The sequence below is a fragment of the Macaca nemestrina genome, chromosome 18, assembly GCF_043159975.1.
Source record: "Macaca nemestrina isolate mMacNem1 chromosome 18, mMacNem.hap1, whole genome shotgun sequence".
Lineage (NCBI taxonomy): Eukaryota > Metazoa > Chordata > Mammalia > Primates > Cercopithecidae > Macaca > Macaca nemestrina.
The window spans coordinates 65,665,489-65,691,468 of record NC_092142.1 but is presented as its reverse complement, the minus strand read 5'-3'; the positions used below and the strand labels follow the sequence as shown (position 1 = coordinate 65,691,468).

Sequence of the window (25,980 nt, the reverse complement as noted above, 5' to 3'; positions counted from 1 at the left end):
GTTATAGATTTTGCTCTTAACTATCATGAATACTTTAAATAACTTGAGAAGAATCATTTTTCTGTTTACTGAGGTTTTTACTGTTTCTGTTGCTTTTCTTTCACTACTGATGTTCCAAGTTTCCCTCTGGTATCATTTCTGTTCTCCATGAAGAAACTCGTAGCGTTTCATTTAGCGCAGGTTTGTTGGCTATGAGTTCTCTTCATTTTCCTTTATCTGAATTTTTTTTTTTTTTTTTGAAATGGAGACTCGCTCTGTCACCCAGGCTGGAGTGCAGTGGTGCCATATTGGCTCACTGCAACCTCTGCCTCCCGGGTTCAAGCAGTTCTTCTGCCTTAGCCTCCAGAGTAGCTGGGACTACAGGTGCCCGCCACCATGCCCAGCTAATTTTTGTATTTTTAGTAGAGACAGGGTTTCACCATGTTGGCCAAGCTAGTCTCAAACTCCTGAGCTCAGGTGATCTGCCCGCCTCAGCCTCCCAAAGTGATGGGATTACAGGCGTGTGCCACTGCACCTGGTCTGTTCTAAGCTTTGTATAAAACAATCCAAGAAGTAGGGATGCATATTCTTTAAACAAGTGGAAAGACAGAAAGTCTCAGCTAAGAAATAGAAGATATAAAGAAGCAAATGGGCCAGGTGCGGTGGCTCACACCTGTAATCCCAGCACTTTGGAAGGCTGAGGTGGATGGATCATGAGGTCAGGAGATTGAGACCATCCTGGCCAACATGGTGAATCCCTGTCTCTACTAAAAATACAAAAATTAGCTGGGTGTGGCGGCATATGCCTGTAATCCTAGCTACTTGGGAGGCTGAGGCAGGAGAATCGCTTGAATTCGGGAGGCGGAAGTTATAGTGAGCTGAGATGGCACCACTGAACTCCAGCCGCCTGACAACAGAGCTAGACTCCATCTCAAAAAAAAAAAAAAAAAAAGAAGCAAGTGAAAATCTTAGTACCATAGAACATAGTATCCAAAATAAAAATGGATGGGCTGAATAGCAGAATGTAGCTCATCACTCACTGTAACCTTGAACTCCTGGGCTTAAGCAGTCCTCCCCCTTCAGCCTCCTGATTAGCTGGGACTGTAGGGGTATACCACCATGCCTGGCTAATCTTGGGTTATTTTATTATAGCTGCTTTACAATCTGATAATTCCAACAACTGTGTCATCTTGGCATTCGCATCTGTTGATTGTTTTTTTCGATCTAAATTGAGATTTTCCTGGTCCTTTGTACGCCAAGTAATTTAGAATTATATCATGGACATTTGTTTATTATGTTATGGGACTCTGGTCTTGTTTAAATCCTATGAAGAGTGTTGATTTTTGTTTTGTTTTAGAAAGCAATCAACCTGGCTGGGTTCAAGTGAGAAGTTCTGGTCAGCCTTCTGTGTGTTGAAGGTTCAATATCAATTCTGTTTCAAAGCCTTTGTGATGCTATTTGAACCTTTGCTTGGTATATGCCACCCAGTGGCCAGTCTGGGACCTAGGTGGTGACCTATCCCGTAGTTCATTCTCAACGTCTTTACTGCACTATTTAGGGTCAGATTCACATATATACAACTTGGGGTGAGCCCAGGAGTTTATAAGCTTTATGGGCTTGGTTTTTTGATTTAGAACCAGGAGTTTATGGAACTTTATGGGTTTGCTTCCTCTTTCTGCTAATTCCTTGGCATTTTCTAGCCCTTACAACTCCTCTTTAGGGTCTGTGTCCCAAAAGCTGGTCCTTTAGTTACCGTACTCTGTTGAACAGTTTCCACAACTGTGTCCATGTCCTAGGCCATATGGTGGGGGGACAGGGGAAGGGGAAAGCCATGGGGTTTGCTCATGCCATAAAAACTCGGGTTCCTCTGAGTCAGCTCCTCTGATGTGGGCATCTGTAGCCTCCTGCGGCTGCATTGCCTCTGCCACTTCAGGATTGTCTGGGGTCTGAAATCTAAGTGGGAATGAAGGAAAAAAAAGTTAAAAGGAAAATAAAACCCAGGATTGTCCTCAGTGTCTATGAGTGTTAGGAAAACCCCCCTGTCCACTTTCTGGCCAGAACTAGAGGATTGTCCTGGTCTCCCTATCTATACCAGACTCCCTTTTCTGGGTTTGAGGCTCCTTTGAGTCTAAGCTGGGGAACACTGGAGGAAAAATAGGAACCTGACTGTTGGTTCTGTGATGCTTTGAACTCTGGTCATCTTCCCTATCTGCCTACTTGGATTTGTTTTTCAGCATCCTGAAATAGCTGCTCTGTGCATTGTTTTCAGTTTGATAGCAGTATTCAGTGGGACAGACAGGCTGGAGTGTATCTACTTCATTAACTGAACTGGAATTCCAAATTTGTGATACTTGGAAGCCTTCAAATTTGTTTTTGTTGTCTGTTTTTATTGTCTGATAGCTAAAGAGGCTCCTGGCTTGCAGGCTGCTGGGGCCCTGGCTTGTGTAGAGATGAATCGGGGCGGGGTGGCATAGTGTTTTGGTTTTTTGTTTGTTTTTGTAGTAAGGAAATGTTTTATTTTTATTTTATTTTATTTTTTTTGAGACAGAGTCTTGCTCTGTTGCCCAGGCTGGAGTACAGTGGTGCAATCTCGGCTCACTGCAGTCTCTGCCTTCTGGGTTCATGCAATTCTCCTGCTTCAGCCTCCTGAGTGGCTGGAATTACAGGCATGCACCACCATGCCCAGCTAATTTTTTTGTTGTTTTAGTAGAGATAGGGTTTCACCATGTTGGCCAGGCTGGTCTTGAACTTCTGATCTCAGGTGATCCACCCACCTTGGCCTCCCAAAGTGCTGGGATTACAGATGTGAGCCACCACGCCCGGCCTGTAGTAAGGAAATGTTTTAAATATTACTCTGGAATATTCCTGGCATGTGCGAGGAATCATATGAAAGGATCCATTTTAATAAAATTTGGACTTAATGTTACTATGTTTTCATATTAATGAACAGGCTTTTCTGCCTGTGAATATGAAGACAGAGCATTATAGAAAAGATTTGGGACTGCTCAGCTCTACTTCCCACCAAAAATGACAGTTTTTTACTTCCTCCTTAACTGACAAGCATTTAGTCTCAGTGTGACTGATGTCAGCTAAAATCACCAGGTCTGTTTTCACTTGGCTGCATTTATCAAGTCTTTTCTCCCTACTCTATATTCCTGTAGCTGAATCTTTGAACCTGAAATTTATACGGGTTAGAGTCCATCTGCAGCACCAGTCTGGCTGATGTTGGGATAATTTTGAAGCTCATCATCTTACATATTAGCAATCTGAAGTCTCTTATTCACAGATGTGGCAAGTGATAAATCAGCTTTGTATGTTTTCTCCCAAATAATTTCTAGAAACTTAAGGGGCCCTTCACCTGAGCCCATGTTTTAGGCTAACATGGAACATTAATTATCAACCTTTGGATAGTGTCCAGTTGCCTGTGGACATGGTTTAATGACTGTTTCTTAGATGCCTGTTCATGCCCTGTTGGTAAGTCATTGCTCAGCTATTTTCTTTTTTTTTTCAACTATTTTCCTGAGTGTCTGTTCGGGAGGGATAGAGCAGGGAGCCAGCTAGACACTATTCTGGAGACAGGCCCCACCATGCGGTAAACTGCACTTCCTCACTCAGCACAGCGAGCAGGAGAGGGAAGAGCTGACTATGGGGACAGGGCAGCCAAGTGTTAGGAGATTCGAGGAGACAGCAGGAAGCCTGCAGAGGGAGAGGCTTATTGCAGAGGGATGAGGAAAGGCTTCCCAGAGCAGCTTGCGGTTATTTTTTTATTTACTTGCTTTTAAATTACTTCTTAAAGAAATCACACAAGTAATACCAATTTAAGAAAAATTAGAAAATACCTGTAAGTTAAAAGAAAAAAAAAACACACATCCTGGTATCTTACTCATCAGAGATGAACACTAGTCACATTGTGTGTAATACTTTTGTCTCCATATATATTTGTTCACATATGTGTCTGTATATATTTACAAGTACAGATTGCTTTGTAACGTGACTGTTTTATGCATGTTTCTCCTTATCAATAGACTTCACAACATTTAAAATTTTTCTTTTTAATTTACATGCAATAAATTTCACTTTTTATGGTGGAGTTTTTTTTTTTTTTTTGAGACAGGATCTCACCCTGTTGTCCAGGCTGGAGTACAGTGGCATAATCAGGGCTCACTGCAGCCTCTACCTCCCAGGCTCAAGCAATCCTCCTACCTCTGCCTTCCGAGTAACTGGGACCACAGATGTACCACCACGCCTGGCTAATTTTTTTCTTTCTTTGTAGAGATGGAGTCTCACTAGATTGCCCAGTCTGGTCTCCAACTCCTAGGCTCAAGTGCTTCTCCTGCCTTAGCCTCCCAAAGTGCTGGGATTACAGGCGTGAGCCACCATGCTCTGCCTTGTAGTTTTAATTTGCATTTTCCTAATAGCTAGTGATGTTAAGGATCTTTCCGTGTGCTCGTTTGCCATCTATGTATCTTCTTTCGTGATGTGCTCATATCTTTTACCCACTTTTTAATTGGGTTGTTTCTTATTGTGGAGATTTGAGTTTTTTGTATGTTCTGGATATAAGTTCTTCAACATTTTAAAAAAGTTTAAATTTTTATTATGGAAACTTTGAAACATATACTAGCGAAGATATATATATATAGTACAACAAGTCCCCACATACTTTTTATCCAGCTTTTACAGTTATCACCATTTTGCCTTTTTTTTTTTTTTTGAGATGGAGTCTCACTCTGTCGCCCAGGCTGGAGTGCAGTGGCACGATCTCAGCTCACTGCAAACTCTGCCTCCCAGGTTCACACCATTCTTCTGCCTCAACCTCCCGAGTAGCTGGGACTACAGGTACCCGCCACCATGCCCAGCTAATATTTTGTATTTTTTTTTTTTTTTAGTAGAGACAGGGTTTCACCATGTTAGCCAGGATGGTCTCGATCTCCCGACCTTGTGATCCGCCCGCCTCGGCCTCCCAAAGTGCTGGGATTACAGGCTTGAGCCCCTGCGCCCAGCCGCTATTTTGCATTTTTGTGTAATCAACACTCCCCTCCTTTTTTGTTGTAATATTTTAAAACAAGTCTTCAATATCATAGCATTTCAACTCTAAATATGAAGTATGCATCTCTATCAGTTACGAACTTTATTTTAAATGACACATCCACAATATCAGTATTACTTCAAAATAACATATAATTATTGCTTAATGTCATTGACTATCCTATGTTCACTTTTCCCCAGTGATCTCCAAAATGCCCTTTTGGTTTGTTTGAATTAGGGTCTAAACAAGATCTATACATGCTTGCATTTGCTTGCTGTGTCTGAAATCTGTCTTAATCTTACAACAGCCCTCATCTCCCTTTATGTCATTTGTTTGCTGATGAAATGGGGTAATGTGTTATATAGATTTCCCACATTTTGGCCTTGACTGGTGGCTTTCTCTAGTGTGATTTTTTTTTTTAAGGCAGAGTCTCACTCTGTCGCCCAGGCTGCAGTGCAGTGGCACTATCTCAGCTCACTGTAACCTCTGCCTCTCAGGTTCAAGTGATTCTTCTGCATCAGCTTCCCAAGTAGCTGGGACTACAGGTGCACACCACCATGCCCAGCTAATTTTTGTATTTTTAGTAGAGATGGCGCAGTGTTGGCCAGGCTGGTCTCAAACTCCTGACCTCAAGTGATCTGCCTGCCTTGGCCTCCCAAAATGCTGGGATTACAGGTGTGAGCCACTGCGCCCAGCCTCTAGTGTGATTTTATTGTGCTCCTTCAACTTCTCTGTTTCTTGTAACCTGGTTACTCTATATAGCTTGACTGTGGGATGGGGTTGGGGGTGGGATGAAAAGAAGCTGTCTCAGGTCTGCTGGCTTCGTCCTACTGCATCCACACTAGCAGGCGGAGCAGCTGATTGTCTTGCTTTTAGTGAAGCCAAGATTGATTGGTGGGTGCTTGATCCATCTGTTTGAAATTCCTCATCTGTGGCTTTAATAGCTATTGATGCTCACAAGCTAGATCAGCCATTCTTCCTCCCTGTGGAAGGAGAATTTGCCCCCCAGGGGATATTTGACAGTATCTGGAGACATTTTTGGTTTTCTCCACTTGGGGGTGGGAGGAGTACTGGCACCTAGTGGCGTGGAGGCTGGGGATGCTGCTAAACATCCTACAATGCACAGGACAGCTCCTCACAACGAAGAGTGATCTGGTCCTAGATGCCAATAGTGCTGAGTTTGAGAAACCTTATTCTAGAGCCCAATGTGGGTATCAGGATTTTGAAAGGACCCCTGGATGAACCAAGTATATGAACCACTGGCATAGATCAAGGGCCACAGGAAATCACAGAGCGATAAAACTGGTTTGGGCTGAAGAAAGAGCCACAGAAAGCTTTGGTGGAGGAAATGCGACTCGAATGGGAGTTAGGAGTATGACTTTGATAAATGAACAGGCAGAAAAAGAATGTTTTTTGGTTGAGTTCAGCAGTTAATGCCCTCTAACTCCTGGTTTTCAGATGGATTGAGAATCTGGGTCCAGATCATTTCAAAATGATGATTTACTCCCTTCCTCCCTCCCTCCTTCCCTCCCTCTCTCCTTCCTTCCCTCCCTCCCTTCCTTTCTTCTTTCTCTTTCTTTGCTTTCTTGGAATCATAACTCACTGCAGCCTAGACCTCCTGAGCTCAAGTGATCCTCCCACCTCACCCCTTTGAGTAGCTGGGACTACAGGCATGCATCACAACGTCCAGCTAATTTTTAAATATTTTTTGTAGAGATGGAGTCTTAGTATGTTGCCTAGGTTGGTCTTGAACTCTAGGCCTCAAGTGGTCTTTCCACCTTGGCCTCCCAAAGTGCGGGGATTATAGGCATGGGTTGTGGCGCCTGGCTGATGATTTTCTAATTCTATCATTCCTTTTGCATTTATTAACTGGAATTTTGTAAAGATCTTTTCCTCACCATTCATTTCATTGTCCTGAAATACGGTTTGTACAGGAAAGGCAAGGTAAATGCTTGATTCTTTTGATTCTTTTCCTTCATTAATTTTCCTAATAACAAGTTAATGCTTTAGCAACCTCTAAAGGTGAACAATGGATTTTTTTTCTCCAAACTCATGGATTTTTACAGATTTGATATATGTGATTTAAAAAGCCTTTATTTTGAAATAATTACAGACTGAAAGATTGCAAGAGTAGTATAAAACAATATATACTTTCACCTAGATTCTCCAAATGTTAACTTTTACCATATTAGCTTTATCCTTCCTTTACTCTCTCTCTGTGTTTATATATCTGCATATGTATATTTACAGAATATTTTACATCTCTTGAAGGTACAGACTTGATGTCTCTTTTATCTCTAAAAACTTCAGTGTCCTAAAAACAAGATTACTTTCTTACATAACCACACTATAGTTATCAAAATCAGGAAATTAGGGCTGGCTGTGGTGGCTCATGCCTATAATCCCAGCATTTTGGGAGACCGAGGCAGGCAGATCACCTGAGTTTGTGACCAGCCTGGAGTTTGAGACCAGCCTGGCCAACATGGTGAAACCCTGTCTCTACTAAAAATACAAAAATTAGCCAGACGTGGTGGCGGGCACCTATAGCCCAAGCTACTCAGGAGGCTGAGGCAGGAGAACCGCATGAACCCGGGAGGCAGAGGTTGCAGTGAGCCGAGATCACACCATTGCACTCCAGCTGGGGTGACAGAGTGAGACTCCATCTGAAAAAAAAAAAATTTTTTTTTTTCAGGAAATTAACACTGATTCAGTACTCTTAGCTAATCTATACTATTCACGCTTCCCTCTTTGTCTCAAAAATCTGTTTAATAAATGAAAATCCTAGATCATGTTGTCATTTAGTTGTCATGTCTCTTTAATCTCCTTGAGTGTGGGATAGTTCTTTAGCTTTGTTTCATGTCATTGACATTTGAAGAATACAGGCGAGTTATTTTGTAGACTGTCCCTCAATTTGGGTTTGTCTGACGCTGTCTTCTGTTTGGATTCTGGTTATTTTGTGGTAGTGTCGGGAACACCACAGAAGTGACGATGTGTCCTTTCAGTGCGCCATATCAGAGGCAGATGATGTAGATTTGACCCATTATTGAAGATCTTAACCTGGTTAAGGGGATGTCTGCCCAGATTCTTCACTGCTGAGTTACTGTTTTTTTTTTTTTTTTTTTTTTTCCTGTGTAGTTAGTAAGTATTTTTTGTGTGTGTGGGAAGATACTTTCAGACAATGTAAATATCTTATAACTTCTCAACCTTTCACAGCCTGGGCAACACGGCGAAACTACAAAAAATACAAAAGCTAGCTGGGCTCTGTGGGGCATGCCTATAGTCCCAGCTACTCGGGAGGCTGAGGTGGGAAGATGTTTTGAGACTGGGAGGCAGAGGTTGCAGTGAGCCAAGATCGCGCTGCTATGCTCCAGGCTGGACAACAGAGTGAGACTCTGTCTCAAAAGAAACAACAATAACAACAACAAAAAACCCTTCCATTCATTAGTTTTAATGTCCATTAATGACTCTTGCCTGAATCAAGAATTATTATGATAGCTGCCAAACAGCAGTTTTTTAAATCCACTATTCCTTCTATATTTGTTGGTTGGATTTTCAACTGTAGAAAAGAGTTTTTCCATGTCCATTCTTCATTTATACTTATGTGAACTCATGAGTTTGGATTTTTTTCATTGATTTTAATACTTAATAATTATTATTTTTGTTTGTTTTTGGAGACAAATACTCTGTCTCCCAGAGACTATGCTCTGTTGCCCAGGCTAGAATGCATTGGCACGATCATAGCTCACTGGAGCCTTGACCTCCTGGGCTCAAGAGATCCTCCCAACTCAGCCTCCTGAGCAGCTGGGACCATAGGTGTGGGCCACCATTCCAGCTAATTTTTTTATTTTTGTAGAGATGGTGTCTCACTATGTTGCCCAGGCTGGTCTCCAACTTCTAGGCTCAAATGATCCTCATGCCTTAGCCTCCTAAAGCACTGAGATTACAGGCATGAGCCACTGCACCCAGCCAAACTATAATTATTTATTTTGATGCTCAAGATATCTCAGATTTAGCCAATGGGAGCCCCTCTACACTGGTTCCAGTGTCCTTTAGACATGTTCCCTTCATTCTCTGAGCACAAGATGTTTCACGTTCATCTTGGACTCTCTACCCCAGCCCTGGATTTTCCAGGGAGCCCTGCTTCCTTTAAGTGAGAAATGGTAGTATTTAGAAACTAAGATTTGGATCTTATATCTCGTATATATGTATGTAATACATATATACACATATATAAACACACACACACGTTTCTGCCCTAGACCTTAGGCATTTTACCAAGAAATCCCTGTTCCTTTAGTGGGAATTAATATTTATCCTGTGGATGTCCTGTCCCAGACCTGAATTAGCCATTTCTCTAAGAAACCCTTGTTACTTTTAGTAGGAAATATTATTTAGAGACCTCAATCTGGGTACTTGGGGTGCTCCTTGTCACTGAGTTATTACTTCTAGGTCTTTTTGGCCGATAATAGCTATTTTTTAAAAAGAAGTAAGTTCAGCTGGGCGCAGTACCTCACACCTGTAATCTCAGCACTTTGGGAGGCAGATGGATTGCTTGAGTCCCAGCCTTGGCAACATGGCGAAACCCTGTCTCTACAAAAATTAGAAAAATTAGCCGGGTGTGGTGGTATGTGCCTGTGGTACCAGCTGCTCAGGAGACTGAGGTGGGAGGTTGGCTTGAGCCTGGGTGATGGAGGTTTCAGTGAGCACAACACTCTAGCCTGGGTGACAGGGTGAGACTGTCTCAAAAAAAACCCCCAAAACCCAAAAAACAAAAAGGAAATTCTGATACATGCTACATGTTCACATTTCTTTACTGGACTGGAGCTTGGTGAAGACAGGAAATATGTCTGAGGGCTCTGTTGGCCCTTTCATGTAGTAAGGACAGTGGCTGCCATTTAGCTGAATACTCACTGTTGGGCATGGAGCAAAGTATTTTACATTTAATCCTCACAGCAATCCTGTAGCATCAGAATTGCCCCTTAATTCATTTTACAGTTGAATAAATAAAAGAAAACCCATTTTATGATTTATAAAGAGAGGCTCAGAGAAGAGAAGTAAATATGCCCAGGGTCACAGAGCTAATGAGTGGCAGAACTGGGATCAGGGTGCAGGGCCGTGAGCCTCCAGAGCCCCACTCCTTGACTACTGTGCAACAGGCTGTGCTAACGGCAAGGGAATTTTTGCACTCACATTTGTGGGTGCCTGGTGATATTACATAGAGGTGCCCAGTTTGTGGGGGAACAGTTATGGCCTGGGTCTGGGGCTTAGATAGACATTCAGACTGGAAGGGTGGATTTGGAAGTGTGAGTCCAGAGGAGGGAATTTGTTGGTAAGTGTGTGTTTCATGAGAAGGCAGCAGGGGCCAGGCCCTGGAGAGCACGCGTCATGTGACGGGAGGCAGGATGGGAAGGGGGAGCAGTGGAAGTCCAGTGCAGGTGGAGGGTGATCACCAGTGCCTAGTGCTGTAGAGAGTTCTGGGGTCCTGATTTGAACCCCAACTCTGCTGTTAACAAGACTTGGCTGGGTTGTTTACAACTTTGCTTCATTTTACTTATCAATAGGATGCTGATTAAAAACCATGTTCTTCCTGGGGTGATGAAAATGTTTTGTAACTGCATAATAGTGATGGTTGCACAACTTTGAATATACTAAAAGCCACTGAATTGTATATTTTAGAGAGTGAATTTTATGGTGTGTGAATTATATCTTAATTAAAAACTGGCTGGGTGCTGTGGCTCACGCCTTTAATCCCAGCACTTTCGGAGGCTGAGGCAGGTGGATCACTTGAGGCCAGGAGTTTGAGACCTGCCTGGCCAACATGGCAAACCCTGTCTCTACTAAAAAATACATAAAAATTAGCCAGGCATGGTGGCACATGCCTCTAATCCCAGCTACTTGAGAGGCTGAGGCAGGGAGAATTGCTTGAACCCTGGAGGTGGAGGTTGCAGTGAGCTGAGATCACGCCACTGCACTCCAGCCTGGGCAACAGAGCAAGACTCTGTCTTAAACAGACGAAAACCAACCAACCATGTTTCTATCAGGATGGAATAAATTTTAAATTAAAGGGTAGAATGCTTATAGAAGTGCCCCGCATTGTATTTGACTCATAGTAGAAGGGCTTAGCAAACGTAGACTTTTTAAAGAAGGCCACAGTGTCACACATTCTAGGTTCCACTGTTCTCACTGTCTCTGGAGCTGGGGACATCATTATAAACACCATGCTGAGCAGTAGTCCCTGACCTGTGGGGTAAGGATGGCGGCCCTGGGGGTCATAGGTTTGGGCTTGTACTGCCAACCCTTAGCTCACTGCATCTCCCTATCCCAGAGACTAGTCCCAAGACCTCTCTCTCTGGATGGTGCAGAGGTCCTGGGGGTTGCCAGGGTAGTGGGTCTCACGACTGAGCTGGGTTTTCCCATTGGACTTCCACCTGGCCTCCTGTGATATGCGGTTCACTATTTTGGCTGAAATCAATCTTTAGCAAAAAGCTTCTCGCAGCCTGCTCGTTTCTTGTTCAATGAGAAATACTGTGCCCTTGCTCTCAGTTAAGGTGGTTGGCCAGAGTTGTTAGGTTGGGGAAGTACCCAGGAAGTAAAGCAGGAAGAGGAAGGAAAGGGGGAGGTTTTGCTTTTGAATTGTGGGGATGCGGCGCTGCTTTCTGAGATTTCAGCCTCATCGATGAAGCCAGGACCATGAGAAAGGAAGGGGGACGAGAAGATCCTAATGGCAGCAGTGTAGTTAAACAGCTTCAGATGTTTATGGTTTAAAGGCAGTTTGTTTCCTCTGTCCTGTACATGTGCTTTGTTTTTGCCCCATTACTAATTTAAACGGTCTGAAAATTTGGCTTTTTGAGCAGGGTAGCATTCGCAGTAGAATTCTGTGGGCATTCTCTTGGCAAGAAAGATGCTGACCGTCCTGTGGTTTTCTGAAATCATGTGCAGTTATATCATCAAACCACATAATAAGGATTTCTGGATTTTCTTTTAAAAATAAGAAAATGTTTTGCACTTTATTGGATAACCCTGTTTGTGTGCTCTAAGTAGTTAGATATCAAAAAATAAACCTATTTTAATTGGAGCCTGTGATACACTGTGTCCAGCCGTTGTTGATGGGTAACCTGCGGGTTTAATGTATGTGTTAGAGCATGCTTCTAAGTATGAAAATTTACGTTGAAGGTGAGAATCTTGCGGAAAATGGAAATTAAGTGCAATGTCCAAAGTTCAACTCTTATTTATGACTTTAGAATTCCAAAATAGCAAAATTGTTTACACAGAGAACCTGCTTGCAACATCTGTCAGGGACACTGATTGAATAGGCCTTAGTGACACAGGCCACACCCAGACCCAACCAAGCTTTCTGGGGCATCAACAACCCAATGCTTCTGTCCTCGGTGGAAAACGGTGCCTTCAGGGGTCTGCGGTAAGCACGACTTAGAGTGGAGTGTGGCTGCTGAGGCCGGCGGGCTTCCTTTGGGGGTGCACACCTTGCTGCCCTCTGCTGCACCCCGGCGTTGCCTGCACTCTGTTTTCTTTTGACCATCCTGAGTCCTTGGAAGCCTCTCCCTTTGACCTCATCTCTCCCTTTCTTGTCAACAATGAGGAACTCACTTGCCTCCACCCCTTGGCTCCTTTGCTCAACTAATCACTGTTGACTAATTAGTCCTTCTGGCCAGCCTAGGTAGCTTTAGCTCCCGAGGGCCGTCTGCCCTTCTAGAGCAGGTAGTTTTCTATTACTTCTTTGCTACCCTCAGGTCCTAGCTTGGGCACTGCTAGAGAAAAGCAGTGAAACCAGAGATCACATGCAGACACCTTGGTTGCAGATTAAATAATTTATACCTGCAATTAGCTCCTTTGTTTCAGAACCAAACATTATTTGCTCATTGCCTGATTGTCTCAAGGGAGAGGAGGGTGATATTTTAAATTTATCTTCCTCATGGGATGGCCTCCCTTGGGAGGGGTAAAAAAAACTCATGGATTATTTTTCTTAGAAAAATTAAGATGCTACTACAGCTAGATTCTTTTGAGAATGAGCCGTCACGTTGTGGGCTTTGTCAGACTCTCACTACTGGCTACCCCAGGTCTTGTATTGCTTTCCTTGAAGAGAAATCATACATGGTGATTTTTCCATGGTGAAAGGGGTGGGAAGACTCTGGATAAGTCATATGTTAGGCATCTTATTTAGGAGAATGAGGTAGGGGAGGAACTAGCTTTGGGACCTTGGACAAACCTGGCCACACGATGGAGGTGCTGCCTGCTTCCTGAGTCGGGATGTGAGGATCAGAGATGTTTGGACTGTGCCTGGTGCAGAGCCCTGTAGCTTCCTTACATTGTTGATGCTCCGTAAGTAGAAACCATTGTTATTCCAAGGTGCTTGGCATTGCATAACAATTTGTCCCCCTTTGCAGACCATATAAATGGCTTCTGGCCTGGGAACTTATGTTTTAAGGTGATCTGTTGTTTAGCGTGTGTATAAAGAGTGGCTTAAAACCCCCGATCTCAACACTGAAAGATGGTGGGGAGAGGCCTCGTGCCTCTTCTGTAGTTCTGGCTCCAGGAGCCCATCATAACATCCCCTGTTGGTTGCTAAGAGTGGAGCTGGCTTCGGAATTGGAGTCCCTGCCTTGCCCTCTACTGCCCCCTCTGGATTCTCCGTTGTGCACATCCTGAGGTCTTCAGCTGCCTTAACAAGTAGCCTTTTTCGTCTGTGGCTAAATACAAGCCCTGTCTCGTCTTTCAGATATTTTTTCAGTATTGGCAGGAATAGAGACATTTTGATTTCGAATGTGCTGGAGTTGATTAGAGTTCCGTCTGATTCTGAAGACACTTTGAACCCTGCTGTGTGTGCGTGTGTGGTCACCACTCAGCTTCGTAGGTCTTCACTAAGTTAACAGGGTCCTTAATAGTTGCTCCCCTGCTGGGTAAATGAGCTTCCATGTTTTTACTCTGTAAATTGTGCATGACATGACAAAGCTGAGTGTTGACCAGCACATGCCTTTTGTGTTTCCCAAACTAGTTTCCCTCCAGACATGGCTGTGCAAAGTGTTAAGAGGTGTGCTGGGGGAAGAAATCTGTACTTATGTAACATCCATATATCAAGTAAAGGTAAACAGGTTTTACTGTGAGGCTTTTCAGAACTGTTAAGATGCTGGTGTGCCTGATACCCTAAGACCAGGGATATAGTTAAGGTGGGAACAGCATGGGGCTTAGTATGAGAAGACCCAAAGCTGTGTGTCTGTGGAGCCCACCACTGTGCACACTTGTGTCGATTTGGGGCTGCTCCTCCGTGAGGGAAAGGGCCAGACTGCATCTGTAGTTTCAGCCTTAAAAAATTTTTTTAAAAAGTGCAACAGAAATACTTTCCCAATGTATAAACCCGAACGATGGTTTGCAAACTAGTCTTCTTGGAATATTAGTTTAGGAGAAGGCTATTAACAGGTGTTCTGTTCTTTGGCCAGAAAACTTTATGAACCACCGCTAATGGAAATATAAACATAAAACAGAGGCACTTTGGTGAGGAACTAGGTTCTGTCCCAACCTTCCACCCACCTCCAGCCAACCAAGGAACACATCTTGAAAGCTAGGCACTATCTCACACAAACGTTCTCTCCCGCTTTTCCTCTAAGACCACCTGAGTTAGGTGTTGACTGTGAAGCCTCCTAAAGCCTCTGCTGCTGCCCAAGCCCTCGTTGACCCTCCCTCTTCCAAACCCCAGCTGCACTTTCTGTCTCGATACCTCTCGATACCTGAGCACTGAGCCATGCACCTGATTAGTTCTTTTTGTGTATAATGGCGTGTGTTTGCTAGACTGGAACTGAGACCTTAAGCACAGAGAGTCTCCAAGTGCCACAGAATGATCAGGGTTGAGGGAGAAGTTGTTTGGCCTCACCCTGTTTGCCTGGGGCATGACCCTTCTTGTACATATCTGTGATCCCGACATGTACAGGGATTAGGGGCCCTGAAAGAAGCCACACTTGGGAGAGAAGGGCAGCAGACGAGTGCCAGTGAGAGCCCTGCCCCTGCCCCCCATGAGGAGGGAGTCAGGCTCTGGACCTGACTCGTGTTCGTAGGAGGGTGTGAACCCAGTGCAAGGCTGAGGTTGAGCCCAGGCTTGGAGAGTGGGAGGTGGGGCTGCTGAGGACGGACCATACCCCTTCCCACTGTGGAGTCTGCAGGACACCAGGTGATATACGTCGTGATTAAATTGGGATATACTCTTCAATAGATTTGAAATGACTTGTCATGGAAATAATGCATATATCAGGAAGAAAAATATCAGGAGTATTTGCTCCCTAAGGAGCTTGTTCACCATTGCATCCCTAGGGTTAGGATTGTGCCTGGCACATAGTAGATCCTCAGTTAATTTTAGCTGAATGAAGGGATGGTACTTGCCTAAATAATTACTTTTTTAAAAAATGGTCTTTTAGGCCGGGCGCGGTGGCTCAAGCCTGTAATCCCAGCACTTTGGGAGGCCAAGACGGGCGGATCACGAGGTCAGGAGATCGAGACCATCCTGGCTAACACGGTGAAACCCCGTCTCTACTAAAAAATACAAAAAACTAGCCGGGCGAGGTGGCGGGCGCCTGTAGTCCCAGCTACTCGGGAGGCTGAGGCAGGAGAATGGCGTAAACCCGGGAGGCGGAGCTTGCAGTGAGCCGAGATCGCGCCACTGCACTCCAGCCTGGGTGACAGAGCCAGACTCCGTCTCAAAAAAAAAAAAAAAAAAAAAAAAAAAAAAAAAAGGTCTTTTAAAACCTAAAGGTAAATGTCCACACCCACCTCAGTAACTTTTTCTTTTTTTAAGAGACAGGGTCTTGCACTGTTGCCCAGGCTGGAGTGCAGTGGCTATTACACAGCCATGAGCATAGCTCACGGCAGGCAGCCTCAAACTCCTGGGCACAGGCGATCCTCCCGCCTAGGCCTCCTGGGTAGCTAGGAATACAGGTGTGCACCAGCAACCTCAGTCACTCTTTAGGACATAGTGTTTGGGGGCTAAGGTCTCCCCTCCCCTCCCCTCCCATCCCCTCCCCTCCCCTCCCATCCCCTCCCCTCCCCTCCCATCCCCTCCCCTCCCCTCCTATCCCCTCCCCTCCCCTCCTCTTCCCTCCCCTTTCTCCAGACAGAGTCTTGCCATGTCAGCCAGGCTGGAGTGCAGTGGAACGATCTTGGCTCACTGTAACCTCTGCCTTTTGGGTTCAAGCGATTCTCCTGCCTCAGCCTCCTCAGTAGCTGGGATTACAGGCCTGTGCTACCACACCTGGCTAATTTTTGTATTTTTAGTAGAGACGGGGTTTCACCATGTTGGCCAGGCTGGTTTTGGACTCCTGACCTCAGGTGATTAGCCTGCTTCAGCCTCCCAAAATGTTGGGATTACAGGCGTGAGCTACTGTGCCCAGCCTGGGGGCTAAGATTTCTTTTGTTCTTTTCTTTCTTTCTTTTTTTTTTCTTGAGATGGAGTTTCACTCTTGTTGCCCAGGCCAGAGTACAATTGCGTGATCTCAGCTCACTGCAACCTCTGCCTCCTGGGTTCAAGTGATTCTTCTGCCTCAGCCTCCCAAGTAGCTGAGATTATAGGCATGTGCCACCAGGCCTGGCTAATTTTGTATTTTTAGCAGAGACGGGGTTTCAACGTGTTGGTCAGGCTGGTCTTTGAACTCCTGACCTCACGTGATTCACCAGCCTCGGCCTCCCAAAGGGCTAAGATTTTCTTAAGATATTAATGATGAGGAAAAACCCAGATCCAGGAAAAATATTTTCATTCCCAAACAGATGAAGGCAGCATCCTCGTAGCAGTTGGGATAAGCAAGAATACTAAGTAGTAACAACCAAGGTTCATTTTCGTGCTTACTCTGTCTAGCGCGTATGTCCTCACTGCTGGTAGACCATCTACATTTCAGAACTTGCTGGGCACCGTGGTGAAGGGAGGTCTCTGGAACATCTCACACTGGCAACAAAGTCTTCCACCTGAAAGTGATGCACATGGCACCTCATTAGCCAGAAGTAGTCTTGTGGCCCCACACAAATTCAAAGGATGCAGGGAAGGTGCTGGATGGTGGAGAACCACAAATATTTGGCAGCCAGCATTAATGACTCCTACAACCTTAATGACAGACTGTCTTTTATAGGATGAGAGTTGCTTTTATTCAAGTGAATAGAAAGTTCATTTAAAGCAATGGGTCACCATCACTGTAAATAAAAATATCACTTTAATCAAATGATTTCACAATTTCTCTCACACAGAAGTCTAATGAGTAATCAAAGAACAGCAAAGCTGGGTGTGGTGGCCTGCACCTGTAATCCCAGCTACTCAGGAGGCTGAGGTGGGAGGATCTCTTGAGCCAGGAGTTTGAGTCCAGCCTGGGCAACATAGTGAGACTCATTTCTTAAAACAAAAGAAAGAACAGTAGTTTGAAGTTAGGTTCTCTGGTGTTTTGTGTGGGTGATTAAGGCTGGATCCTGAACTTCTTTGAGTAGCACTCAGAGAGACATATGTTCACATTCCTCACTTGCCCTTTTGTCCAACTTCTTCCCCAGTTTCCTTACAGTTGGCCCTGCGCGCACCTTCCTTACCCCCCACGGTGTATCAGAAGCGATGCTCACGTTCGATGCTCACGTATTTCTAAGTGATGTCATAGATTGCTTTTTTAGATGGAAAAACAGGATACGTTTTTGACTTCTCAGACGACTGACAAGATTAAATCTGGACTGAAAAGAGAACTTTCTTTTATGAAAACAGGCTATAATTGTGGTGCCTGTGTACTTTTTAAAAGTACTTTTTTTTTTTTTTTTCTGAGACAGAGTCTCGCACTGTCACCCAGGCTGGAGTGCAGTGGCACGATCTCGGCTCACTGTAACCTCCACCTCCCCATTTCAAGCGATTCTCCTGCCTCAGCCTCCTGAGTAGCTGGGACTACAGGCACCTGCCACCACACCTGACTAATCTTCTTTTTTTTTTTTTTTTTTAAGTAGAGACGGGGTTTCACCGTGTTAGCCAGAATGGTCTCGATCTCCTGAACTCTTGATCCGCCGCCTTGGCCTCCCAAAGTGTTGGGTTTACAGGTGTGAGCCACCGCACCCAGCCAAAAGGACTTTTAAAAAGTCCTGACCGGGCTGGGTGCAGTGGATCACGCCTGTAATCCCAGCACTTTGGGAGGCCAAAGCGGGTAGATCACGTGAGGTCAGGAGTTCGAGACCATCCTGGCCAACATGGTGAAACCCCGTCTCTACTAAAAATACAAAAATTAGCCAGGCGTGGTGGCACACGCCTGTAATCCCAGCTACGCAGGAGGCTGAGGTAAGAGAATCGTTTGAACCCAGGAGGCAGAGGTTGCAGTGAGCTGAGATCGCGCCATTGCACTCCAGCCTGGGTAACACAGCGAGACTGTCTCAAAAAAAAAAAAAAAAAAATTATGAATGATTTCAAAACAAATAAGGATTGGTTCTTAGAGGTCACTAAAATTTAACTCATAACTTGGATGTTTCAAAAAAGTGTCCACACATAGGGCATTTAATTTTTTTTTTCTAATTAAGAACACATATACTCTTTGTAGAAATTTTGGAAAATGAAAGCAGGCTCAATGAAAATAAACCTATCCACATTTCTACCATATAGATGGGTTCACTATCAATATTTTACTATAGATTATTCCTGAATCTATTAATATATACATGTGATATATTTACATACATGCATAGTTATATACAATGTGTACATATATGTGTATATACTATATGCATGTATTATAAATACATATACATATAAGCATGCATATTTCTTACATATTCAAACACCACAGGAGTGTTAATTAAAAAAGGAAAAATCTCCGTGATTCCCCTGTTCCCCACCCAATCCTAATCCATAGAGAGATATTGATTTTTTACTGGTTAGGTTAAATCCTTCAGTGCACATAAATGTGTTTGTAAACACAAATATACTTATTTTTTGTTCTTCACCAAAAATGGGGTCACTTTATGCCTTGTGTTCTGTACTCTGTTCTTTCTCTAAGTATCCCTTGGACCCTTTCCCCTCCAGTCCACGGAATCCCCCATCTCTGCCTTGTGTTTCTTACTGTATGTAGATGTGTCGTCATTTATTCACCATGGCTCTCCTGCTGGACACTTTTGTTTGTTTGTTTGTTTTCGAGACAGAGTCTCGCTCTGTCGCCCAGGCTGGAGTGCAGTGGTGCAATCTCAGCTCACTTCAACCTCCACTTCCCGGGTTCAAGTGATTCTCCTGCCTCAGCCTCCTGAGTAGCTGGGATTATAGGCACGCACCACCATACTCGGCTAATTTTTGTATTTTTAGTAGAGACAGAGTTTCACTATGTTGGCCAGGGTGGTCTTGAACTCCTGACCTCAGGTGATCCACCCGCCCCAGCCTCCCAAAGTGCTGGTATTACAGGCATGAGCCACCACGGCCGGCCTGGATGCTTTTTAATATGACACACAGTGCAGCATTGTACATGTACATTTATTCATAGGGGACATAGTCCTAGAATTTCTGGGTCTAAAGGTGTGCACGGTTACAGTTTTTTTGTTTTTTGTTTTTGAGGCGGAGTCTCTGTCGCCCAGGCTGAAGTGCAGTGGCACAATCTTGGCTCGCTGCAAGCTCTGCCTCCCGGGTTTAAGCAGTTCTCTGCCTCAGCCTCCCGAATAGCTGGGATTATAGGCGCCCACCACCACGCCTGGCTAATTTTTGTATTTTTAGTAGAGATGGGGTTTCACCATCTTGGCCAGGCTGATCTTAAACTCCTGACCTCATGATCCGCCCGCCTTGGCCTCCCAAAGTACTGGGATTACAAGCGTGAGCCACTGCTCCTGGCCTTGTTTTTTCTTTGAGATGGAGTTTTGCTCTTGTTGCCTAGGCTGGAGTGCAGTGATGCAATCTCAGCTCACTGCAACCTCTGCCTCCCAGGTTCAAGTGATTCTCTTGCCTCAGCCTCCCAAGTAGTTGGAATTACAGGCGCCTGCCACCATGCCCGGCTAATTTTGGTGTTTTTAGTAGAGATAGGGTTTCACCATGTTGGTAGGCTGGTCTGGAACTCCTCACCTCAGGTGATCAGCCCACCTTGGCCTCCCAAAGTGCTGGGATTACAGGTGTGAGCCACTGTGCCTGGCCAATTTTGACAAGGATTGGGAGATCACTGTCTGCATGCCATGCCGGTCTGTACCCTCACCATCAGTGTGGAAAATGGCCTGATTTGGCATTCTCTCACCAGCATGGGATATGACTTTATAATTTTTATGAATCGGGTAGATGAAAAGGGTGCCTCAATCTGCATTGCTCTTGTCGGAAGAGAAGTTGAGCATCTGTTTATGTGTTTATTGGTCATTCCCCTCCCCTGGTCTGGGTCTGGAACATTGCAGGCTGCTGTGGCAGGGAAGGAGCATGGTGGAACTGTGTGTAGTTCCAAAAGGCTGCTGCCAAGGGTCACCACAGGTGTCTCCCCGACTCACACTTCATTGCCCAAACCTAGCAGTTGGTCCAGGTTTTGAGGAGCTTAAGACTCATGATTTTGGAAAAAGAAAGACAATTAAAAACACAAAACAGGTACAATAGTGAATATTGTTTTAAAATAAGAAACACACACTAAATGACAAATTTTTTGGGGAGGCCTTCGTTTGACACCCAACAGGAAACAATAAATTACAAATTTAAAAAGCATTTTCTTTCTGTTTTTGTTTTGGCCTCTGTTGCAATAGATCCCTCATAGATTTGAACTTCAGTATGATCAGTAATTCTGAAAAAGTATACCAAGTCTTCCTGACATTTCGGCGTACACAAGTACAGTTCAGATTTTAGGTTGCCACTGCATTGTTTCGAGCAACATCACGTCATTATATAATCAGTATGTTCTGAGGCTCCATTCACTGGTTTATTGATGAACATGTTTAGGAGTCTGTCACTGAACACTTGTTTCTTCATGCTGTTTCAGTGAGTTGGAAGCAATTTTGTGTGCCATTTTATTTGGGATTGTCAGACTTTGTCAATTTAAAATTCGTCAGCAGTATCAAGATGCGATCTGGTACACTGGGATACATAAAACTCCAAACTCCTGCATAGAAGTACTTGACTGTTGGCTGGGGGCGGTGGCCCACGCCTGTAATCCCAGCACTTTGGGAGGCTGAGGTGGGTGGATCACCTGAGGTCAGGAGTTTGAGACCAGCCTGGCCAACATGATGAAACCCTGTCTCTACTAAAAATACAAAAGCTAGCTGAGCGTGGTGGTGGGTGCCTGTAATCCCAGCTACTCGGGAGGCTGAGATAGGAGAATCACTTGAACCTGGAAGGCAGAGGTTGCAGTGAGCCAAGATCATGCCATTGGACTCCAGCCTGGGCTATAAGAGTGAAACTCCGTCTCAAAAAAATAATAATAGTAAAAATAAGAAGTACTTGCTGTTTATAGTACTGCCATAGTTTTGTGCCCTGCACTCACTGGAATTCTGATAAATTCTATTTCATGTGGTTCCCATCAAAAAAAGGGAGAAAATGTGTAGTGCATTTATAGTTGCATACACTACATTATTGAGTATTTTCCTGATAAGACACAACTCCCATTTAGGCACTGATGACAATAGAATTCTCTACTTACAATTTTATGCATTTGATGATCTGAAGAATTTCCCACAGACAAGCTTCTGGCTCCATATGTTTCAAACCCTGTTTCTCCTCCACTACCCACTTATTTCTAGTTGGTCATCGTAGGACAGTTTATCTCATGAAGTTTGGGATCTGTTCCGTTGTCATAATGTCAGAGCCTGTGCATTGGTGTCAGAACATATATGAAAGCCATTCCTCCACTGGGAGTGCTACGGTAGCTTAACCACACGTGGAACCAGCAGCTAAACCCAAATTTAATGTATCCTTCACTCAACTTCCAGTTAGCTGAATGCCAAAAATGCCCATTGTGGCCGGGTGCAGTGGCTCATGCCTATAATCCCAGTACTTTGCAGGGCCGAGGTGGGTGGATCACTTGAGGTCAGGAGTTCAAGACCAGCCTGGCCAACATGACGAAACCCTGTCTCTACTAAAAGTACAAAAATTAGCCAGCCATGGTGGCGGGCGCCTGTAATCCCAACTATTCGGGAGGCTGAAGCAGGAGAATCACTTAAACATGGGAGGCAGAGATTGCAGTGAGCCAATCAATATCTTACCAGCCTGGGTGACAGAGACTCTGGCAACAAACAAACAAACAAAACAAAACAAAACCAAAAATGGCTATTGCTATTTCATTATCGCCTGGCACAAGAAGCCGTGACCGAAAGTTGGAGTGTAAGGGCGACTATTTTGGTAACTTCATCAGCCAGTCCTCTCTGCTTCTCTTCCTGCTTTTTGATGCTGCCAATCATAATTTGCCTCAGTTGTGGAAATCTGACAACCTGTTAGTATCAATTCTGGTTTTGTTTGTTTGTTTGTTTTGGTGATGAAGTCTCCCTTTGTCACCCAGGCTGGAGTGCAGTGGCGCGATCTCGGCTCACTGCAAACTACCTCCAGGGTTCAAACGATTTTCATGCCTCAGCCTCCTGCCTAGCTGAGATTACAGGCATGTGCCACCACACCCAGCTAATCTTTGTATTTTTAGTAGAGACAGGGTTTCACTGTGTTGGTCAGGCTGGTCTGGAATTCCTGGCCTCAAGTGATCCAACTGCCTGGGCCTCCCAAAGTGCTGGGATTAAAGGTGTGAGCCACTGTGCCTGGCCCAGTTTACTTACCAAATACGAAAATATTTACTCTGGTCAGTTTGCTGGTGCCACCTCGAAAGTACTCTCCAAGGGCATCCGTAATCTCATGATTAGCAAACAAAAAAGTTTTTTCTTATATACATCTTCTTGGACATCTCTGTATAATTTGTACACGTGACATTTGCTCACTTCAAGGTTGTTATAAGTTAAACTATTTTTGACTCTTTGGTTCCCTTGAAGTTGATGGCTTCTAGTATCACTTTATCTGAGCCCTTCTTGTTGGTCAACAGGTAGGTTTTTTTGTTTGTTTGTTTGTTTGTTTTTTGAGACAGAGTGTCGCTCTGTCGCCCAGCCTGGAGTGCAGTGGCTGGATCTCAGCTCACTGCAAGCTCCGCCTCCCAGGTTTACGCCATTCTCTTGCCTCAGCCTCCCGAGTAACTGGGACTACAGGTGCCCACCACCTTGCCCGGCTAGTTTTTTGTATTTTTTTTAGTAGAGATGGGGTTTCACCGGGTTAGCCAGGATGGTCTCGATCTCCTGACCTCTTGATCCGCCTGTCTCAGCCTCCCACAGTGCTGGGATTACAGGCTTGAGCCACCACGCCCAGCCCAACAGGTAGTTTTTATTTCAGCAGTGAGTAGATTTCACTGTGCTAGAGAAAATGTTAACATTTTGCTTTGTCCAATGTCAGACAAAAAAATGTTTTGCTTGTAACAGCGGAGTATTAGAAACCATCTAAGTGCCTACCAAGAGGGGATCAATTAAATTGTGGTATGTGTATAGAGGTGTATATGTGTGTATTTATGTAACTACATGTGAATACTATGTAATTATTAAAAGTAACATCTATATGTGGAAATACCTGTGGATACACTATTTAGCAGAAAAAGTGGGCTAGAAAACAAGATGTATAATAATGTATTTTATGGTTTAAATAGGTGTTATAACATGTTATTTCCTTATTTAGTGTATAGCATTTTATCATTTGTAGATCCCTTTTACATATATTTTTGCTTGGGTTTTGAACACAGTGACCATTGAGATTTGGAGAGGAGGCAGGTATCATTTTATGGGTGAAAAGCTAATAGGGAAATAACATAGTGAGGCAGTAAGAACTGGAGAGATTGAGAATCAAATCTTGGCTATTACATCCTGGCACTGCTTCTTGCTATCTGGGTGTCACAGAACCTTAATTTCCTTGTCTGTAAAATGGGGCTAATATCTACCTCATAAGGTTGTGCTGGGGAACTAAATGATAAAAAAACAAGAAGTGCCTATCAGATGTGGGATTTGTAGGTACTTGTAATCAATGAGTAATGAGTAGAATATTAATGTTTTATGACAACAAGAGTTTTCCCTCCCTGATATATTATTTGTTGCTGCATAACTAATTACCCTAAAACTTTGTGACTTAAAACAAGACATCTTAGGTGGTTCACAGTGGTTCAGACCAATAATCCCAGTGCTTTGGGAGGCTGAGGCGGGAGGATCGCTTGAGGCCAGGAGTTTGAGACCACCCTGTCTCCACAAAATAAAGAATTATCTGGGCATGGTGGTGTGCACCTGTAGTTCCAGCTGCTCAAGAGTTTGAGGTGGGAAGGTCACTTGAGTCTAGGAGTTCAAGGTTGCAGTGAGCTATGATTGCATCATTGCACTCCAGCCTGGGTGACAGACGAAGACCCTGTCTTAAAAAAGCAAACAAACAAAAATCAGATCTTTATTTTCTTTTCATTTCTGTGTGTCAGGAATTTGGGGGGTGGCTTTGCTCTGGTTCTCTTAGGAGGTTGCAGTCAAGCTTTCGGCTAGGGCTGTGTCATCTGAAGGCTTGCCTGGGGCTGGAGGACCCATGTCTAAGATGGCTTGTTCAACATGGCTGTTGGCAGGAGGCTTTAGGTCTTGGCACTTACACTTCTCCATAGGACTGCTTGAGTGCTCTCAAGACATGACAACTGGTTTTTCCCCATCATGAATGATCCAAGAGAGAGCAAGGCAGGAAGCATGCTAACTTTTCTGACTCAGCCTGTGCAGTCACACACCTGTGAAGTCATTTCTGCAAGGTAATAGGTCAGCCCTGTTCATTGTCGCAAGGGTCTTCTCACTCTCCTCCCAGCTTCTGCCCTCGTCCTCACTGTAGTCTGTTCTCCACGAAGTAGCTGGTGGCCTTTTAAGACCCAAAGGAGATCCTGCCACTCTGGTGCTTCCATCATACTCACAGTGGGAGCCGCAGATCTCACTGCACCCAAGGGCTCTTTGGGTCTGACCTCCCTCCTGTGATTCTCCCCAGGGGCCACCTGACCCCCTTCCCAGGGATCTCACCTCACTCCTCCTTCTGCCTCCAGTGTTCTTTCTCCAGACAGCTGTCCCTTATATTTGGCAACTCTGTCTCAAATAGCACCCTCCAGGGACACTCTGTCTAAACTTTATTTATTTTTATTATTATTTTTTGAGGCAGAGTCTCACTCTATTGCCTAGGCTGGAGTGCAGGGCAGTGGTGCGATCTCAGCTCACTGCAACCTCTGCCCCCAGGCTCAAGCAGTTCTCTTGTTTCAGCCTCCTGAGTAGCTGGGATTACAGGCGTGTGCCACGATGCCCAGCTAATTTTCGTATTTTTAGTAGAGATGTGGTTTCACCATGTTGGCCAGGCTGATCTCGAACTCCTGACCTCGTGTGATCCACCCGCCTCTGCCTCCCATATTGCTGGGATTACAGGCATGAGCCACTGCGCCCGCCTTAAACTTTATTTTGTTTTATGTTAAATTTCTTTTAGACAGAGTCTCACTCTGTCACCCAAGCTGGAGTGCAGTGGCACGGTCGCCACTCACTGCAACCTCCGCTTCCCAGGTTCAAGAGAGTCTCATGCATTAGCCTCCCTAGTAGCTGGGATTACAGGTGTACAGCACCACGTCCGGCTAATTTTTGTATTTTTAGTAGAGACAAAGTTTTGTCATGTTGGCCGTGCTGGTCTGGAACTCCTGGCCTCAAGCTATCCATCCGCCTCAGCCTTTTGAAGTGCTGGGATTACACGCATGTGCTACCTTGCCCAGCTAATTTTTGTATTTTTAGTAGAGACAGTGTTTCGCCATGTTGGCCAGCTGGTATGGAACTCCTGGCCTCAAGCAATCCACCCGTCTCAACCTCCTGAAGTGTTGTAATCCCAAAGGGATTACAGGCGTGAGCCAATCCTCCTGGTCTCTGTGTCTAAACTTTCAAACACCTTTGCCCCAGCTATGCTTTGTTCAGCTTTCCTGCTTCCATTTTTCTCCTTCGTTCTTATCACTGTCTCACTCACTCTGTTTTTA

General features: G+C 44.5%; 2 protein-coding genes across 3 annotated transcripts in view; one reads left to right on the top strand and one right to left on the bottom strand.

The window, feature by feature from the left end:
* The window catches only part of LOC105491460 (CKLF like MARVEL transmembrane domain containing 4), an 81,636-nt gene that overhangs the window by 31,259 nt on the left and 24,397 nt on the right, over positions 1 to 25,980 (top strand). The gene's annotated exons all lie outside the window — the stretch shown is intronic.
* The window catches only part of LOC105491459 (CKLF like MARVEL transmembrane domain containing 3), a 58,549-nt gene continuing 34,391 nt past the window's right edge, over positions 1,823 to 25,980 (bottom strand). Inside the window, exons 5-6 of the mRNA XM_071084708.1 lie at positions 16,848 to 16,963; positions 1,823 to 1,932 (exon numbers count right to left, since the gene is read on the bottom strand). Of these exons, the coding sequence (XP_070940809.1) occupies positions 16,893 to 16,963 (71 nt within the window). The 3' untranslated portion in view covers positions 1,823 to 1,932; positions 16,848 to 16,892. The remainder of the gene's footprint in view (positions 1,933 to 16,847; positions 16,964 to 25,980) is intronic.